Source organism: Dermacentor andersoni, chromosome 5, assembly GCF_023375885.2.
Source record: "Dermacentor andersoni chromosome 5, qqDerAnde1_hic_scaffold, whole genome shotgun sequence".
Taxonomy (NCBI): Eukaryota; Metazoa; Arthropoda; class Arachnida; order Ixodida; family Ixodidae; genus Dermacentor; species Dermacentor andersoni.
Window position 1 is genome coordinate 53853021 of NC_092818.1, and position 20932 is coordinate 53873952.

At 42.6% G+C, this 20932-nt stretch overlaps 2 protein-coding genes across 5 annotated transcripts in view; both read left to right on the top strand.

Annotated features, from left to right (window-relative positions):
- Nucleotides 1-4944, top strand: part of LOC126530280 (ubiquitin carboxyl-terminal hydrolase 25-like) — an 85507-nt gene extending 80563 nt beyond the window's left edge. For all 3 annotated transcript variants that reach the window (XM_050177594.3, XM_050177593.3, XM_050177595.3), the window contains one exon: nt 1612-4944. In XM_050177594.3, the coding sequence (XP_050033551.1) occupies nt 1612-1808 (197 nt within the window). In that variant the 3' untranslated portion in view covers nt 1809-4944. The remainder of the gene's footprint in view (nt 1-1611) is intronic.
- Nucleotides 4945-6725: 1781 nt separating this feature from the next.
- Nucleotides 6726-20932, top strand: part of Esyt2 (extended synaptotagmin-like protein 2) — a 111791-nt gene continuing 97584 nt past the window's right edge. The window contains exons 1-3 of one of the 2 annotated variants that reach the window (XM_055070271.2): nt 6726-7708; nt 12800-12841; nt 15093-15230. In XM_055070271.2, the coding sequence (XP_054926246.1) occupies nt 7310-7708; nt 12800-12841; nt 15093-15230 (579 nt within the window). In that variant the 5' untranslated portion in view covers nt 6726-7309. The remainder of the gene's footprint in view (nt 7709-12799; nt 12842-15092; nt 15231-20932) is intronic. The other variant, XM_050177583.3, reaches the window with a different exon arrangement.

Consider the following 20932-nt stretch of genomic DNA (forward strand, 5'->3'; position numbering starts at 1 on the left):
TGTGAGCACCTTTGATGCCCAAAATTTTACCAAATAATTTCTCTGTATAACAAAGTATTTAACTTTTCATAACTGCTTGTCCGCAGAACACCATGTAGTTAGAACATCAATATAACGAAGGATGTTTGTATGTGACTTCAATATAACGAAATTTCGCTTCCGCAGCAAAGGAATGCAGAGATGAAAAATGGAAACTTCTGTGAATGCAGGTGGTCAAATGATTGAATTACAAGCGACCGTTCACAAACGCACCTCTCAAATTGTGGCCGCTCCGCAACAAAGAGTGACTGCCGAGGTGGAGCCTCCTCATGTTCCGTATAAAGTCCAACTACGGCCAGATCCTATCGTGCCCCGAGCACTGCGTGCTTTAGGTGCAAGTGAAGGCGTGCGAGGCTGAGACAGGAAAGATGCTGGCTTCGCCTGTGCTTCCTTCCTGCACGAGCAAAGGGAAAGAGGGGTTGCGAGGTCGTGGTAATGTGATAGAGCGTGTGTGAGGGGACTGGGGGGAGGGGCCAGAGGGGGGAACAAGTTGGCGCGCAATTTGGCTGTGGCTGTGCGTGGCTGTAAGCACGGCTGAGCGCACACGCAGCCGTGCACCCTGCTTTAGAGGTAATCTGCCGCATGTTCAAGGAGTGGGCGTACCGAGATCGTGTGGCACCTTGTGGGCTATCTTGCCTAGTGTTTAGTATTCGATGATGCCTAATCTCCGAGTTTCAGGGACTCGTTCGAGCGAGAGGCAGACGCAGCATTTGCTCCCCGTTGCTGGCGCTTTTCCCGATATCGCTGTCCCGGTGTGGGCGACGCTATCAGCCGCGGGGGCAGAGTGCACATGAAGGCATGGCTTGCTTCGCTTATTTCGTACCGCCAGTGGGAAGATGTCGTGGCACGAAACCGTATCATTCGTTGCCGACTCCCAAATTCATAAAAAATATTGCTTTTTTCAATTGCCTGATAATTCGAAAATTCTGCAGCCCCTTTTCACGTAAGAAAGATCTATCAGCGACTGGTACTTATTTGCATGAAAGGTTGAATTTCAACAGAACTAAATTTCGATGTAACTAAGCAAATTGCCGATTTTACCTACTTCATTATATAGAGGTTTAACTTTATTACCGATAATGACATCTGAGGTAGGCAAAAGTGAAAATTCATTTCAAGAAAGCATGTCTTTGTCACTGACCCGTTCTCCGCACATGATGCAGCCGACCCTAACCTCAGTATGAGCTTCGTTCTTCAACAACAGTGAGAAAAACAAGGAGCTGGTAGTGTCTCCTCATGATTTGCCTTGATGAGGTTGAGGATACTTGGGCGTACATCTTCAAGTAGCGCTAGCCCTTAGGAATTAGTCTCCAGCGAGGAAGAAAATATTCTTTGAGCTGTTGCTCCCGAGCAGCACTGGGTATCAGAGGGTTAAGCTCATGCGACAGCATCGCGAAATCTACCACAGGAGACCTTCAATATTTAAGTCTATTACCAGCAAATAGCTTTGTTAACCCAAAGGTGTGTCATTGCGAGATTCTTCTCGCATAAACTCGGTGGCGGTGGCAGGTGAATAAGCGAATGAATTTCTCCACACCGGCGACAAAAACGTTTTTCCTCTTCCCTTTGCAGACGAGAAGCAGGAGCAGCTGGAGGACATGTTGAGCAAGCTGCTGGACCCCGGGGCGGACACGCCGGCCGTGTCTCCACTGAGTGTCCCCCGGGTGACGAACCTGTCGGCCGCCTACGAGCAAGTAATGCGACGGCTCACCTCGTCCAAGCACTTCGAGGCAGCATTACACGAAGAGGGCCTGCCTTCTCTCTCCTAGCCCCCTCCCCCTCCTTCTATTCTTGGATGACCTACTCCTTCCACCACACGTTTTGTGTCAGTCCCCCCCCCCCTCCCTTGTACTCGCACAAGTACACATCCTGTTTCTTTTTATTTTCCCCCATTTCTTAAGCACCGTTAACATCTTTTATGCTTTTTTTTTTTCTTTTGCTGTGAGAGTTTTGTTGGAGAGGCAAGAAGGGTCCCTCCTCTGATTGTTCGCTAGGTGTGTCAACTGGTTTGGTCACTGTTGGGTGCTTGCTGCTGGGCTGGGGCCTGAAACAAGACATCTGCTTTGTGTTAGTTGACGGGTCGTCACAGTTTTTGCCACCTATGTATCCCGATTTTAATTCATCGTGGTCCTAAGAATTTGAGTAATATAAATTGACATATAAGATTTTTTTATTTTCAAAAATTTATGTTCGTTTGTTCGTCAAGTTGTCTAAGGTGTACGATTTCACTTGAGGCAGGTACCGAGAAGTCTGTACATTTGGATGCGAAGGTGTTTCTAAATTATGTAGAAATAAATGTAAGATTAATATACAGTACAACATAGAAGAGAATATAATTAAAATAGACTGTGAAGCCTTTTGAGTTTGTGTATGCAGTATACTTCAGTGAACTACACACACAGTGCTTTTCATATGTTTAATATATACCGAAAAGAAATTACAATTCTACCGTGTTATTCAGAGATACAACTTATCCCCAAATCACATATGTGCTCGTGTGTGTGTTAAAAACATCTAACTTTTATTCTCACTGCTTGTAACGTGTCTTCTGGTGAAAGACATATCTTAATTCATTATCCAAATGGAAGATAACAACATGCAATTTTGGTTTTTCCTTTTTTCTTTCCTGCACTTTGCACCGATAAACAAGTTTTATGTGGTCCGAAGCTTGTTTTATGATTATTTGACGCGCATTCGTGAAATGCGACCTCATGTATGCATGCACACATTGCTAGACTAGTCTTGTATTGCGTGCCTAACCTAACCTGGTGGTTCATAGTACAATTCACTACCAGCGAGCGTCATCTTTGACCCTGCTCAATTTGATGCCCGCAATAGAAGCCCTCATCAACAGAAGGAGTGTTGGGATGTAGCTTTTGTCTTTATAATTTACATCGGCAGTGTGTGGTTAGTGGGCTGGGCCAGTAGCAGTGAAGCGGTGGCATGACAGCGCAGTGCAAAATTTGAATAAAAACACAGTCAGTGAGGGAAACAAACCCGGTGATCAACAGCCTGTTCTCTTCTTTCGTTTAGCTAGGATTCAGGCAGAGTATTTAATCTCTCTTGTCGTCTGTTTTAAGTTAAACATGTGAGTATCTGTATCGAATGCCTAACGATTTGTTCCGGTGAATAAGCAGCCAGCGCTGTCTGTCCCGTTGTTCCTTAGTCAGCCAGTGCAAAACTGGCAGCGGCAAATTTTTGCTAGGGTGTCAGCATGGGTCGTCGAGCTTTCTGTCGTCGTCTGCTTGCCGACTGCATCCGCACTTCTGCCGAGATGTGCGCGGGCGCTAGCGGCACAGACAAGCCCCACACTGTGGTGCTCGCACAAAAATGGATGTAGGCTTTTGCACTGCACATGAGCGTTTGTGTGTACACGCATGAGTGCCATTGACCTCCGTTTTGCAAGCTTTGGAGCTGTTGAGTTTGAAAAATTAAGGATGCTTTCGTTGCCCCCGCAATGTTGCTGCACTTTTACAGTGGTGGTGGTGCTGCAAACTCGTGTGGACAGGGTTTTGTGGTAGTGGCTGGTGTGCCAGTGTGGTGTGGTTGCACCATGCACCAGAGTGGTTGTCGGTGCTGGTTTGTGGATGGTACCATAAGAACACCCTCCCCCCCTCTGCCCCCTTCAGTTTATTTGACGCTTAAATGGGCGTGCGCAATAGTTTGACTGGTAGGGTCATTGCCTTGAAAGCAGCGCTGGATCAACATAAGGAAGGGCCTGGGTGAAGGGGACCGACTGGCATTGCTGGGCTCAAACTCTGACGGTTCACGAAAAGGGTAAGGGGACACCTCCGATGTTTCAGTCTGGTCTTGGTGTGGAGCTTTCGCGAAATGCTCATTGGGCAGTTTCACCTTGGCACAGTCGGAAGGCCGGCACTCCAAGGTCCGGGGGTGTCGTGTAGCAGTGACAAACGAGATGTTGAAAGTATTTTTATAATTTTTTTGGGTGCGCCAGTGTAAATGGGAGAGAGGCTTATTTTGAATGTACGTGCGTGCACGCACAGAATGGAGGGTTGCCACCATGCAACTTTTAAGCGACTACACAGATACTTACTAACGAGGCGGATCGTCTGAGAGTGTGGTACAAGTGATGCAAGTGCCGCCGATGACAGATGTTGAAGGAACCAACAAACTCGGCTGTGCCTGATGCGTCTGCTATGATTTGTTGCCTTTTCATGTAGCACCTCGCACATTAACCCGGTGCACCGAGATGGTACTACGTCTGGACGCACATCCATCCCACCAATTGGGTGGAAGGACAGGCTTCCCGTGCTCGCCATTTGCCTTGCCCCACTTGGGCAAAGCCTGCACGCAGCTTACAGTGTGTGACAATCTGCCGTGCCGCAGTCTCGGTCAACAAGGTGTGCAGCCGTGGAACGTGCTTCGAAGTTATCTCTTTAACTTTACCTAATGGCACCTGGTCTCTGGGCTTCCCAGTCCCCGAACAAACGACGCCAGGCCGCATTGAGCTCCTTTTTCATGTCCTATGCATTTGTGTTTGTCATGTCATAGTCTGGAAGGACTCGTAAACTTTCTTTCCTTTCTAGTGAGATTTGAGTGTGCTTTCTATTTAATGGCTCGTGCTCGAGCACCGCACCCCCTTTATCCCCCCTACACCCCTGTGAATGCTTCTAGTTGTAGGTTGCAAAGATATGGCAACAATATGAAGAGTGGTGTTTCTAAATTTTTTTTTCAATTGTTGTGCATCTCTCTTCTACACGGGCATTGTTGCAATTTCATCTTAGTCTTTTTTTTTTCTCTTTAATTGTGCAAACTGCACCTAGCTTGCATTTTACTGTTAACTCTCGAGCAGTGTCATTGCGGTGCCTATACCAAAACATTTGCTTCTTTAGCGACTTGTAAATTTCTGTACAAATGTAAATAAAAACCGTTGTTTGCGTTGCACTTGTGCCTGCTTTACATTCCAACTAGTTGGGCTCTGCAGAGCCATGGTGTACACACGTGGACTGCAACCGTATGTATAAGATTGCATTGACATCGCAGTTTTGGCCGATTTGGTGGTAAAATAAAGGGAGTGCCACACACATATTTTGCATGCTTTGTATCAAGTGCAATGCGCTCATTGGCGCTTTGTGGGCCCAATGTTCTGACAGTTATTTCTTTCGGTGCCAGGGTATTCCATGTGCTGAAAATTTAGCTTATTTTTGCATAACAGCTTGATCAAAAAACATGTGCCAGCAGAACAGTATAATTTTATTTTTTCAATGAAGGTTTGTGTCCTCAAATATGGGTTCCATGCGTAAACTTTCAAACATCCTCTTGTGTGTCTGTGTTTTAAAAGCCTGAACATTCTAACCACAAATTTTTACTTCACTCGGCTTCCATCAGTGAAGCCTCAAACGTACCTTGGCAGTGAAACCTATCCACAATCAAATGTTGATATAGCGAGTGCGGATATAATGAAATATCGGGGATAATTAAGTAAATGCTTGCAGATAGCCCATCATTAATATGTGCTTGTAATGCATGTTGCATATAACAAAAGTTTATTTACCTGGTTTGACTTGTAACGAGGTTCTCACTGGTCTATTTCACATGCAGGGCAAATTTGGTACGTGGCCCATCACTTGGGAAAATGCCCCAATGTAAATTATATGCCTGTCCAAAAAAATGAAAGGAGACAAACCATTACCCAAATGCAGATGTCTTGCAAACTGTCTCGCTAGCATATGTTGAACATATTAATGTATTTTGCAGCATCGGTGCAATCAAGCGTCTTCAGCAAGTTTTAAAGGCCGTTTCTGTGGCTTCGATTTTGAAATGTTGGTGCAGCAATTGTATATGAAACAACTGAAGGGTTGCTACAGACCTTTTTTGTCCATGCTGTGGCAGCAGTGCATTCATCACCATTGAAAACTTCCGGTCATGCATTTCTGACAGTCAAGTTAGCTGAGAAAACGGAAGTATTTTGCGCATCGTTTATTGTGCACATATTCTTGATGTGTTCAGATATAAAGTGCGGCATGTGTCGATCTCGTGTATGGGCTTCTTTTTGTTGCATTTAACAAGAAAATTCACTTGTAGGACATTCCAACTTCACAGCAAAACTGATGCCAGCTGGAGGGTTCTGTAAATTTATAGGCTATTGTAACTTGTGTTGTTCCAGAGGGCTTAACCGGAAGTCCTCTGGGAAGCCTGTTTGTAAGCATGAAAAGGGTCTATATGTGAACTGTAACTGGTGAACGGTTTTGAATGTTTTTAATGGTCCGAAGAAGTGCCATTTCGTTCTATAAGATCTGAACGTCGCTAGCGTTGCCATATGGGTGTTTGAAGAAAATACGGGTAATCAAGTAACGCACAAAACACCCGTGTACCTCGAGCTTCCAAGTGTTGCCGAGTAGATCGATGAGAAAAGTAGACTAGCTTAAAGGCGCCGGTAGCGGTACCTAAAAGGAACCGTTTTCATGAAGCTTGCTTTTTTTTCTTTTAATTTAAAGAATCCTTTACATGGAGCTCGCTTTTTCTTTCTTTCTCGTAATCTAGTGCCGAATCTTGTCCTTTTGATTGCACTCGTCAGTGGTTAGTACTGGCGCGGCCGCTGATATTGATGTGGAATTATGGAAGTCCCAGTAAGTATCGCCACGGCATTTCTTGTTAGTGTTATCTTGTATCGCTAAGCGCGTAGCCTCCGAGATAAAAACGCGCTACACACTCGGGTTTCAGAGGCATTACTTACACCGACCTAGTTTCGGTTTTCCTATTTCGGCTCGCAGTATCTCCAGTCAAAATGAAGTTTATTCGTAGAATCTAAAAACACGTATCCATATATTCAGTACAAGTCAATGCTGCGCTACGGGAAAAAAAAAAACGCGAATAAAGTTAATGAGCAGTCGTGACGTATATGCCCCGGCAAGAATTTGCGTCCTCTTCGACGCATTCGAGCACACACCCGCACGCACTCCGTAGCACGTCGTCTGCGCCGTGAGGCTCGTCTCGCGAGCGATATAGTTTATAGCCGTCCATGCTTATGCCGCGATAGACCGTTGCGGGCGCGTACCACTCCTCTGCACGTAGATAGTTTCGTTAGTTCTAGCCAATTTCTAGCCCCGCTCCTTGCGAACCGGCGTGCCACCGTCCGTAAACAAGGCCGAGCCTGCACATCGCCCAGGTGTGATCAAGGTGTGCGTGTTGTGGTGCAATAACCATCAGGCGCGCCTATCAAAGAGGTGTGGCCTCGAAGCGAGCTCCGCAAAACCTCGCGAGGAGCCTGTGACTCGAGTGTGCAACTAAGCGGCCGCAGCGTCGAGTCATGGAATCGTCGGCCCCGGCCCAAGAGGCGTCCTCCCATGGATCGGACGCCGAGACGCTGCTCCCGGGACGGGACTCCCAGGAACAGCGTCCTCCGACTCCCCCGGTGCCGCAGGAGAGGCCCGCCTCGAAGCCGCCGGAGCCGGCGAAACAGGCTCGCGAAATACTGCGAACCACGCTGGGATCGCTGGTGTACAAGTTTGCCAAGGGAATCCTGATCGCGGGGAGCCTCTACCTTATGGGCTGGCTGAACCTGAGCCCGGCGTGGCTTCTCATAGGGGTGGGCTCCTACGTCGCGCAGAAGAACTACATCGAGCAGAAGCGGATCCGCAGCGGCATCACCAGCGCCGACCAGGAGAGGGCCAGCATCCTGGCCACGATCGAGGACCTACCCGCATGGGTGAGTCAGTCCGCGCGCGCGCGCTGTGGGCATAAATCATGCTGTCAAACGTCCTTCGATGCCCGGTGGGCGTAATTGTGCGTGCGTGCGTGTGTGTGTGTACATGCTGCAATGCACGGTGCCTGCGGGTGGCCGTAGGACAGATCAATATTCGGTCGCACAATAGCGCGCGCCTCCCTTGCTTGCTTGCTCATCGTAACTATATATATATATATATATATATATATATATATATATATATATATACTGGGTTGGTGTCTGTCGGCTTCTGATATATATATATATATATATATATATATATATATATATATATATATATATATATATATATATATATATATATATATATATATATATATATCAGAAGCCGACAGACACCAACCCAGTAAAAAAAAAATTGCTCATGACCAGTTGGAAATGTTCAATTGTGTTTTCCGACACCCACTGGAAAAATCCAACAGGTCCAGGTTCTTTTTTATTACAATCGGACCCAATTGATCTCTGAATTAGACTTGAGACCAACATGAAAACCGAAGGAAAGGAAAAAGAAAAGCCTAGGTGGGTTCTAACCTTGATGTGACACGAAACTCCTTCCAAGAAGCGCACTCATACATGAACACACTATGGCAATTCTCTTCATTGACGTACCCAACGCTCACCACTTCGCTATGAGAGACGTATGTGAGGTATATATGTGAGCAAAATTTGGTTGACCAAGTGATGCCAGTGGTTCATGAGCAATTGGTAAAGTTTCAAGATAAATATTTAATGTGACAGGAAGCTAAGTGCTTCTCTCCATGGATCACACCGAAATACAAAGATCTTTTGCTTTAAAACTAAGGTTATTGTGCTATTATTATTATCAACTATTCTGTTGTTTTGCTAGATTACGCATCGATTTCCAATTGGGTCCATTTGGGACCAATTGGCATACCAAGCTCCAGTGATGTCCAACTGGAATCAAGTGGACTTCTCATGATGCCGAATTGGAACTTGGGCCTCCGATGGAGGCCCAAGTGGATGGAAAAACAACTTGCTACAGGTGGGGAACGATCCCACAACCTTCGATGCGAAGGTTGTGGGATCATTACCCACCTGCGGCAATTTGTTTTTTCATCTAATTTCATTTCCATTAATTCGAAGGTTGTGGGATCGTTCCCCACCTGCGGCAAGTTGTTTTTTCATCCACTTTCATTTCCATGAATTTATCATTTCTTTAATTCATTTATTAAGCACAAGTAATTTCCCCTATGTTGTCCTTCCCAGTTAAAGAAAACCAGAGTCCAGCTGGATTTTTCAATGAGACCCAACTGGCTCCAACTGGATGCCATCGGAGGCCGAAGTTCCAATTCGGCATCATGAGAAGTCCACTTGATTCCAGACCCCCTTTCTTCTCGTCTATATATATATAATATGTTTGCTGGATTGCTATACGTGATTTTGATACTGAAGCACAGGCATGCGCTGTCGTGATTACCAGCTGTTTGTGTTACTGCAGGAAGTTAGATATAGTGACTGGTGTGCAAGGTTATAGAAGCAGACATACTTTTGTGGCACCAAATAATGATGCAAGCTATATTACTTCTGGCTTTCTCCTCATGTTTTAAATTCACAACCAAACCCTACATTAAAGAGTGAAATCACAATTTAAAGGCGAGAACTACACAAAACATACTGGTACATACATTACAACTGTGTTGCATTAGTAGAGCCAATTGACCTTGGAAAGTAAATTATCCAGAAAATAATATAGCATGGAAATGGAATTCCTAATAGTAGCATGTATGGATGTCAACAAAATTGTTTGATTCCTTAATTTCATGGGCAAAGTCTGAGAGGTTGCACATCAAATGAGGCATTGTTCCTCGGTCAGCGGAATCAAAATAAAAAGTTTGCGGTTGATAATTGCTAACTCTGGACAGGTTATGTTATGAACCAAAACATGAAAATGTTCCCAAGCATGTATAATTCTAGATTTGAGCAAGTAAATATAAGTATGTTCAATAAATAGAATAAAACAAAAGATGAGAAATAATTAGGAAAAGCCTTTTCATGAAATCAAGGAGGTTCAAATGAAAGGCTTCTATGTACGTACGTGCACCAGTTCTGTAGGCTCTGTCATTAATTTGCACCGCCGACAAACATTCCCAAGAGAGCATGCTGCCTCTTTCTTGGGTGAGGGGAACGTTTGGCACTAGCGCGATTTATATGCTGTAAATTCTATGTAGGCCACTTCCCAACTGCTTTGGTTTATCCTACTTTAAGAGTGCGCACCTTTTCAGGCTTGTCCCCAGACAATTATCACCATCTGTCTGCATGCTTTTCCTTTCCTTGAATGGTCCCTGAAGCACTTTTTAACTAATCGTAAAATGACATTGCTATTAAATTGCATCGCCTCACGAATCTCCTGCTGAAAAAATTTGTAGAATCCTTCAAGCACAAGCAAAACCAGACATAGTTATCGGACTGGTGCATTTTTTTTATCGGACTGATGCGTTCCACATGCAGCAGACGCAGCAATGCGCAACTGTCGTGTTTAGACTGGCATTGCAAAGATGAAATGGCTTTTGTGTCTTTTTTGAGACCGCAAACATCTTTATATTCTCATTTATTTAACTTAAATGAGCAATAATTTTATGACTGAGAATGTTCTCGCAATCATGTAATCGGCCAATTGCTGACGTGGGTCCACCTGCTTGTGATGATGCTGCGTGACGACAGTGTGGAAGCTAGAGCAAGCAATTTTTCGCTGCTTTTGACATGAGACTGACATGAGTTCTCTGCAGCATGCAGGGCAATAATATTTGACAAACAGGTTCACAGGAACCTGATTAACAGATGGGCAACATTTTTTACAATGTTCAAAAAGCGTTTCGGGGCCTCTTTAACACTGTGCGCTTGCTACTTTCAGGTCCCGAATAACACATGCATATAAGCTTAGCATTGCATTCTTGACAGGAAAATAGCAAGCACATAGTGTTAAAGGAAATGCATACGAGATTAGATGACAGTCATTGTTTGGGGGCCAGATCATCCCTAATAGTGTACATTTTCTTTTTAGAGTGTAGTTTCCATGGAAGGTTACTTTGCTATATGAGCAAAACAGAGGTTCACAGGAAGATGGAGCCTTGAATTGGTCAACTGAGGTTGAGCGCTGAACCATTGGTCAAAAATGAGACGTGACCAGCATTGCACTCAATATGCCACATTCTCTAAAGTAGCTACAGACAATGCCTAGACTGACGGGCACAGTTCAGGCTTGCCTGTAACAGCGTCGTGTGTCGCTCGTCTGCACAGAGCCATGTGGTGCATGCTGTGCAAGTTGTCTGCAGCCATCGCAATTAGTTTCTGGTAAAAGCTGTAGTTTGTTTTTTGCAGACTATGAATTTGGCTTCAGGAGTTCTCAATATGTTCGTGTGCTGTCAACCTTCAGGAGGACATTTCATGAATATGTGACATGATGCTATGACAGGATGCTCCAAACCAACCAAATTTGCATCTGATTATGTAAATTTTGCTTTATATTAGAGAATTTTATCACGTCTGCATCTGTATTGTAGTTTGTTGAAATACGAAAACAGTTACGATATGGACAGCAGCAGCATTGCTGCTAGCCTCGAGGTATTTCAAGTATAGCACCTTGAGGTAGTTCATTAAACCACAGATCATCTAAAACTTTGTTGTGTTTGACTCTGTTCTCATTGAAGGAAAAGAAAAGAAGCACTAGATCTTATTTATTTTATTTATTTCGTACTACTAGCATTGGTATCAGACATTTAGCAGGAGTGGGCAGACACATCATTGGTAAAATGTAAATGTAACATACATCATCACAATTGCCTAGTGAACATAAGAGAAAGTAACACTGCACTGTTTACTATCATGCACATAATTATATAAATGAACGCAAAAACAAAATGTGTTCATAATTGCCTGTATTTAAATTTGCATTTACACGAGCATCTAAATAGCTTACAGCCTATTGTTACATTAGTAGCTTTGTGCGTTCTGGTTAAGCTTGACATCGCAAGATGGCACCACCCGTGCTATTGCTAAATCTGTCTTTGGTATTCCATAAATGGTCCCGTATATGCAGACGAACCAAAGCTCTTTCGAACTCCCTAATACTAGATACTTGGAATTATAAAACAGCAAAACAACACGGGACACCAGACAAAGAAAGACACAGTACTGCCCAAGCTTCCACTTTATCACTATTTATCTCTAATAAAGGCCAGGGCATCTTGAGAACGCCCAAGAGAAATTTTACGTGCTCGAGTAGCATTTTTTGCATCACCTTATTCACAGCATTTTTGCCCTTCCCTAATAGAAATTGCTGAATTGTAACTATCCTTGCTTGCATTGTTGTAACATTTCCAAAGATGATAGTTTGAGTTCAAGTTTTAAGTTTCATTTGCGTTAAGGTATGGGGACCAAAATAAAGATATGTCCTGACTGCGAACACATTGTCACTGCTTCATTAGGAACGGCGTGTCCATGGTGTCAGCTAAAATGCCATAAGAACAATGGATAAAATTAACTGCACAAAGATAATGACCTCTATGTTGCATAATAAGCTAAGAGTCACACATTGATGCATGTTGTGACATTTAATTCAGTATGATGGGTCTGTTGTGGCGGCAATCTGAGCACGCCGTAAATAAAGGTGTGAGTAGTGAGTGGCTTTTTAGGAAAGCAGCAAGTCACCCCACTAAGCATTGGGCCAGCAAGAGAGTAATTGTAGTGACTGGTCCATTTCTATACAAAGTTGTGTGTGTTCACCCAAGTTCCACGCTTGAGGTAGGGCACTATAGGAGAGCCATGTTTTACTTCCATATTGATTAAGATTCACTAATATGAGTGTCACACAGTGCATTTTTTCGAGATCGAGTCCGATCAGAATTGAATTTTTCAACAGCGATTGGCTCCCTTCCACAGCTTTTGCAAGGAGCCGATTGCGATGGAGAAAATCTATCCCGATCGGGCTCAGTTGCAATCGAGAATGCACGGTGTGACATCCGTATAACTTGAATAGAGTACTTCAGATATTTAAAAGTGTGGTGACACCTACTCGTTTTTTTCTTCGTGCAGGTGTTCTTCCCTGATACAGAGAGAGCTGAGTGGGTCAATAAGGTGAGTGGAAGAGTCGCATACCAGTGGCCAAGTACTGAATGCACCTGTGATCAAAGTTCACAATTGGGTAGACTATAGTCGAATATTGAGTGTTTGCACAGCTGAAGAGGGTATGTGATGTGGCTGTTTAAGATTGCCTCTATTATTTTAAACACTCGTAAAGTGAGAGAAAAAGAAAAAAAAAACGAAGGCCCAGATGCACCTACATTTATTGCACTAAATCAAACAGCAAAACCACTTCTGCCGTAACACCCATTGTCCCCAAGCAATAGTATTTCCTGCTGATGATTACTACTGACTCTCCTTGGAGCTGAACTGACTTTGGATCTTGAATTATTGATGTTTTTTAAATGGTCCTACGTGTACCGTATTCAAGATGCTCTGTGATTAGAGCTGCGAACACTGGTGTACCCGATGCAGCCGTCCTAGGTCAAGGAAAGGTAGGACAACGTTAACAGTTGTTTCTGCCCATGGAGAGTGCATTTGTAGAAGAAAGAAACAATATGAGATTAGAGTAAGGTTAATTATTAATTGGTTTGCTGAACTATTCACAGCTGAAAAGTCACTTTGGCATATCAGAAACACTGTTATGGGCTTTGTATTAAGCGTCCAGCGCTTAACATATTTTTGACGGCACGTGTAAATACCTGGAAAAAAAATGTTCTTTTTTCTATCTAAATGTGCAAAACACATCAATACTAAACATAATCAACCAAAAGAAATAAATATTTTGCAGCAACATTTTTTAGCAGTAGGGGGGAAATGCTAAGCAGAAAACTGGAAGGGGGCTTCACCCAAAGTCACCTGTGGCTTGGTGAAGCCATTGTAATGCAGAAATAAAACAGTTGCAAAGAACATTATCGCACATTAAAATGCATGCAGTATCAACTCCGTTTCATACTTGGCCGACAACGCTGCTGAAGCTATTCCAGTAGTGTAGTCACAGAAGTATCAATCTGTGTGCTTTGTGGTGCATTGTTTTTGATCTGTGACGCTCTCTACAAAACAACAGCTTCACGTATTACAACGAACTTGTGGATGTGAGGCTATGTCAAATCGGGTATTATTCCTGGGCCTTTGTGTTGCACTGTGCGACAAACTATGTTTTGGTCATGAGTACAAGTGGTGTATGGTGACTGCAGGTCCCAGAGATGTCACCGCTCTCATCAGCTGGCAAATAGGTTCACGTCTGCTGCACCTTCCATGTAATAAGTGCATAGTATTGCAAAACTATTAATCATTCAACTGAATCATTGTTAAACATAATTATGAAGAAAGTTATATACAGACAGGACCCCAGGACTCTTTTTGGTGTTGTGTGAGGAGGTCTATAGAATAAGAAAAAAAAACAGTATTACTGACGAATACACAAAACAGATGCTTAAGTAAAATGGTGATTAAAAATGGAACATGTTAAGAAGTGCATGTAATGAAAAACAGCAAAAACGCAATTACTGCTAAAGCTCTAACTTTAGCAAGTTGCAAACAAGGCACATAGAGCAATAAGGAAAACCTGAATCATTTGTTTGTTGCTGCAGAACATACACATTGTCAGAAATGTTTTGAGCGTTACTGTGATTGAAGTTCAAATGTACGAAGAATTTGTTTGAAGGCAGGAAGCAATGCTATTGTACTGATACTGTGTGGTAGTTTGTTCCATAGTATTGTTGCGGCAAATTAAAACGAAAAGAACCCACAATTCGTTTGTATGCCTGGCGCTGCTAGACAGTTAGCTGAAGTCAATCGTGTTTGGTATGCAGCAGGAAGATTTATGAAGGTTACTGAAGAACAAGGAACTATAGTCAAAATCCGCGATAATGAAATCCCGCAACAACAATATTCTCACGACAACAAAATATTTTCGTATCCCTTCGAACGCCCATAGGATTCAACGCATTTAGTACGTCTTGGCAACGAAATGACGCTGTACTACAATCCCGTATACAGTGAAGAAGCTTGTAGGTCACACTTAGTCAGGCTTAATTTTCAGTGATTTAATGCGACACATACCCATGTCTTTCACATGTGATGCACTATATTTTGATTGTGAGTGCAAGTAGTGAGGGACCTGTCTCTTGTCTTCATAGCATCGCCTGCAATGCGTGAAATGAAGCGCATAAGTTTCTGCACTTGTGCTGACGTGTCTTGCTCTTCTGTCTGCTGCCGCACATGTGATAGGCTCCTTGGGACTATAATGCATAAAACAAAAATAATAATTCTCGCACATCCCCCCACACCTTGTTGTTTCCAGATCCTGTGCCAGTTCTGGCCATTTGTAGGGGACTACGTCAAGGACCTCCTTCTCGAGACCATTGAACCGAGCGTGCGCTCCTCCCTGCCCGCATACCTGAGCAGCTTCAAGTTTGAGAAGATTGATCTGGGCGACGTGGTGAGCTTGCCCTCTGTCCACAGCTCGGACACTTTGGCATTTTGAGCTTTGGAGATGCGCGCTCGGCGCCAGCAATTATTGTCGGGTACCTTATCCACGAGCCGTCCCTTACGTAGGAGCCTTTCTCTATTGGGTGGCATTATGTGCCTGCTACTCGTGAGTGATGAGCACGGTAATGAAATTAGAACCATGGCGATGACAAAACATTGACCTAGTTAAATAAGAGAAGCTTTTTTTGAGTACGGGTTCTGATTCCTGTGTGTGTACATATTCTCTTTATTACATATTGTGTGCCCAACATATTCCTGCCAGATTTGCTTGCATTATTAGCGTAAACATGCCCACTACATCATTGGTTGGGAAAATGGGCTTTCTTGTCAAAACAGCTGGGTTTTCATTTCAAGCTGAGTAGTGCAGATACTCGTCAATTCATCAACAGCAGCTTATCATTGTTCTTAAAAAAGAAGGTATACAATCTGGGCATTCTACTGGTACTAATTTTTGAGGCTGAAACTTATTGGACAACAAAGATAATTTAGAGGAACCTCGAATACCAACAAGCAATTAAATGCGAAAAAAGATAGGTGTAACGTTAAGAGGCAGGAAGCCGGTTTGCTTTGTAGACCAAACGTGTGTGGCTGATACAGCCGAACTTCTTTGTTACGAAGTTGCACCCAACATCAAAATGTCTTCATTATATCTGATATTCATTATAGGTATATATATATTCATTACATGCTAATATTGGTAAAACACATTTTAGACTTTTATTATACCTGATAATTTATTATAGTTATGTTTGATATTTTGTTCTTGACCAATCCACCCTGGCTGCGGCGGCCGCATTTTAATGTGCGCGAAAGGTGAGAACACTTATGTACTTAGATTTAGGCACTCACACCTAAACCACCAAACTAATCGGTATGGTTGTCTAGCTGTGAGTGCCGTTTATATCTCTCTCCCCGAGTGGACGTAATGGTTGACATTTGTTGGAAAATGCCTTTTGCACGCACTTTGCGTCTGCAACAATGGCCTCGTGAGTTCGGGCAGCCGGGCACGAGCCTGATCGCTCCAGTGCCATCGCTCCGACGGCACAAAAACTTCCCGGTGCCACACCCAAACTTAGGCAAAGTACTACATGCCACGCTCCTGCAGATAGCACATTTCCCAACCACGAGTGCCACAGTTCTTCTCGCGCAAAGGGAACCCTGACCAGCACCACATCTCGTGGACAAGCTCTCCTCCCTCTGTTTCCTCCTGCCTGGCCTGTCAGAGCTCATGCTCTAAAGAATTTTTTTTGTTATCCCATTGATGCAGGGGCCTATAGATAGCACTATAGTAAGATAAGATACCATGGCACACTGTTGGGCAGGGCACACTGGGGAATTTAATCTTGTGCGGCCTAGTTGCAATACTGGGACTGAAGACACAAAGATAAGAGTGTTGTGTACGGGCTAGCTTGTCTCACACAATGCTCTTGACAGAGAGGCTGCAAGGGTGTGTAATGTGTACTCCAGCATTCTTGCGTAACAATTGCAGTGTAATTTCACAGCTGCTCAATGCAATATGAAATACGCCCTTGGCCCTAAAGGGGACCCTAGGTAACAGTATTACGTTAAGCTGTATTAGTTAGTTATGCTTCTGAGATAGTGAACAGGCCACTAGAGGTAGCTCAGTTAGCCAGGAAAGATGCAAGAATGGTAGATGGGTAGATAACCCTTGAGTTCTTGCACCAACCTGTCTTGATGTTATGGATTTTGACAGTGCGTACTTAACTGACCATCTTGTAAAGAAGGACCGTGTGGCGCTCCGAAGGAACCAATGGCTCAGCTTAGCAAGTTCCAAGAACAACACCTTGTGGGCTAGTTTATTTGTCATAGGTCTTTTGTCTGTTTTCTACTCCTTTTTTTTGCACCAATATTTTATGCTGTTCGAAGTTCAAAGACAAAACTTTCTGTAACTTCTCTTGCACCAAAATGCTCCAACTCTCAGCAATATACTTTCAGATGCACGATGTCACATCCGTGCATCCGGTGCAGACATTTCTGTGAAGAAATAAAGAATAAAAAAAATAAGAAGGAATCTTTTGCCTCCATTTTCTGCAGTAATAATCAATGCTTTTTCCTTCAGATGCATAAAAAGATAAGCATTTCGAAACAGTACTTGTTTAGATTGGTTTAGTATTGCTTTTTAGCATCACCAAGGAACACAAAACCACCAGGGAACATCAGGCGTATCAGCTTTAGCAGTTGAAGTTAAGGAGTACTGTTTATGGTTTCTCTAATGATAACTGTCCAGCTGCGGTCTTATCAATTTGTCATTGAGGCATTATGTGCTGTGTGACATTAGATTTTAAAGAAATGTGTAATTTGTTAAATGAATGGTCTGTTTGGTTCTTGCGGCATGTGAAATCAAGCCCATCTGCTATGCCTTGTGTGGCTCCTGCGAAAACAGTGTGTATTTTGCTGTGCTACTCTCTCCAAGTTCTTAACTTAATCCTATTTTCCTGCAGTCTGTTTCTTTGCTGCAACACAGCATTGCAAGCTTTCATTGCCTTGCGAAATCATTCTTGCTGCGTAAAATTCTGAGAACACAAATTTAGGAAAAAGTGGCTGTGTAGGCACAAATATTGGTTGTCAAATGCCAGGGAGGCTTCACTTTTTGCTTACTATGTTTCAATCAAATATGTGTGCTCGTAAGTATGAGATGTGTAAATATATGAGCTACAACTTCGAATGGAAATGTTGATGGTTAGTTAATTTGACTCGGTTATTGTATTCCTGGTTTTTGTACTTGCCAAGAAATTGAGCAGATTTCTCGCTGACACGGTGCCAGAGATTTACTGAGGCTTGTGACGAATTTAATTCGTTATGACTCTGGTTGACAGGTGACAAGCTGCCTTTCTGAAATTTAATGATTGATGACAGCCTTGCCTCCTAATTTTCTGTATTTATTATTACACATTAATGAACCCTAGATGGCCAAAATTAATTGGGAGTACCCCACTATGGCATGCTTCATAGTAAAATTGTGGTTTTGGCATGTAAAACCCCAGTATATAATTGTTTTAATTGTTGTAGCACATCCTTTGTTGTAAAAATATATATATAATAAATAGGCATCTCTTGTTGTGCTTTACTATATATTGGCATTTTTTTGTGCCTTATTGCCTTGTCTCTCAATTCAGAGTGAAATTTTCAGCAGCACATATTTTGTGCAACTTTATTCATTTGTGTAGAGTATTCCTTTGCTCATTATTTAATTGCATAGCAAGTGGACCTAATCAGCTGTAGGCCACTTCAACTGTATCTGAAGTTGAAAGCATAAATTTGATCATACTGTTAGCGGTACATCTGCCGGTAGTTTGCTTGATGTGTTTCTCACACCTCCCGCTAGATTATTTGATGCGTCTACTAGCTCAATTTCCATACCTTACTGTTTGACATTGTTTAATTAAATCTCAATCCCAGCTGAAATTGCTCGCTTCATGCATGCACGATTTCTGGGTCGGCTCTTATACATTCTCTTAGCTCAGCCAAGGATAACCATCTTGTTTTGTTAGTTTCTATTTTTTGCTTCATGAATTTCACAACAGCTGGTCCCAGCACCCTCTATCCATTGTGCTGTGAGTGTGTAAGTAATGTTCCCCCAGCTGGCTCCTAGGGCTTGCTTTGTGATTGCATAGCGCAAAAGAAATTGTTTATTCATACACCCTTAGTGAGACGCCTTTTGACTGCGGCATCATGTAGTTGCATTAGAATAGCGCATCGGTGTTTTTCAGTACACGTGTATATGAGGGATGAAACTTGTTTAGGATGAAACTTGTTTGCAAACTATAGATGGAGGTCATGGATTTGATTCGCAACCACGGTGGCTGGCTACAGTCTTAACAGGAGCAGAATGTAAAAAAGCATGCGTGCTAATATATGTATGAGGTGCATGTTTAAGAACCGCACGGAGTTCACGATAAATTAATCTGAAGCCCCACCCAGCAGCACCTTTCATAAACCAATTGGTTTTGGTCGTTAAGCTCCGTATTTTGATTTGATTTTTACAAACTATCCATTCTCAAACGTATCTGAAGTATTGAGTGTGATTGAAATGTATATTCTGTTTGAAAATGGGGATATTCAATGGGAAAGAATTTTTTTCTTTCTTTGAATATTTTACTATGGGGCTGAATATATGCTTAAAATTCTATTGTAGTCTAATGTTTGACTTAAAACAGCAGATTTTATATATACAATAATGGAGAGATTGTCTTGCTCAATAGCTGCTGAGCCAAATTTGGTGAGGATTGTTACAATTATTAAAAGGAAAAGTAACATCTACCCGCTCTTGAGAGAACTTTTTTAATTAGGCTCATCAATTTATTTGAAGAAAATTCCCCTAAATAGGAAAATTTTGAAATGATATTAAACATCAGGTTCGCAACTAATATGGTGATAAGAAAATGATATCGCAACTATGTAAACTTAATTTGTTGCATTCTCTAAAGTGGACACATTTGATATGCATATACTACAGTACACAGTTCTCTGAATAATTTGTAGATATCAGTATAAAAAAAGAAAAAGAAGAGCTTACTAAATGCTGTGATGATGTTATGTAAGCTGTAAAAAAATGTGTTATTTCTCTGCTTTAGACCATCTAACAGATGCAATTTACCAAATTGGCATATATGTGTTTGGTGCATATTTTAAAGGATGTCAATTCTGTGCTATTATATTTTTTTCTTGGGAATTAATTGAATATGTCACTTCAAATCGTTGGTAGAACTTGGCTTCCTCTCTGAAATGCAGCAGGCTTCATAAAAATCAATTCATCTGTTGCTTGATGATAGCATTTTTGTTTCACATGTGTATAAATAGGAAAATTGGACTAGACCGTGAGTGAGAGGTTCTACATAAAGGGAGCCCAATGTGGAATATCAAGAGGGATTCATGTTGGAAAAAAGTTAGTGGGGCAAAAACGGACACAAGAAGGTAGTAACGGAGAAAATAAACAATGGTGTTTCTGTTGTTCGTTCTTTCTTGTGTCTGCGTCTGCACCCCTAACTGTTTTTCAGCATGAATCGCTAACAACTAGCTCAACTGTCTGTCATTCTAAACCTTAAAGGGACGCTAAAGTGAAAAATGATTTCTTCTGCATCAGTAAATTACCGTTCTACAACACCAAAAAACACCGCTCTTACAACGATAAGACGTTTGGCAAGCCAGAAAAAGCGAAAGAATGAAATACGGGTGGCGATGCCTACCTAAGTTCTCGCACCTGGGGGCTGTGACATCTTGGACTTTGATGGCATCTTCTAGGGCCTACTAATTATATATAGCGGTACAGATTGACTACATTGTGTTCTAAAAGAACCAAATATTAAACATGGCAAGTTTTGGGAACCTTTATTCAGCCAACGTGGCCCAAATGCGAAAACATACTTTGGAATCCCTGACGTCACGCTGACGTACCGGCGCTGGGGTTTCGGCCCGAAATTGAAATACTGATACCTGGACCTTCATTTTCTAATCTAATAATCAAACTATTTTTTTGAAATGACTGCCTGCAAGGTTCTCAAACAATGTTTCATTAGTGTAAACTGATTTATTGTTTCGCTTTAGTGTCCTTTTAAGAGGGAGCTGCCTATCAAGGCCAACTCCAATTTTCCTGTTCCAAGTACACATGAGTCCCAGAAATGCTCTCATCCC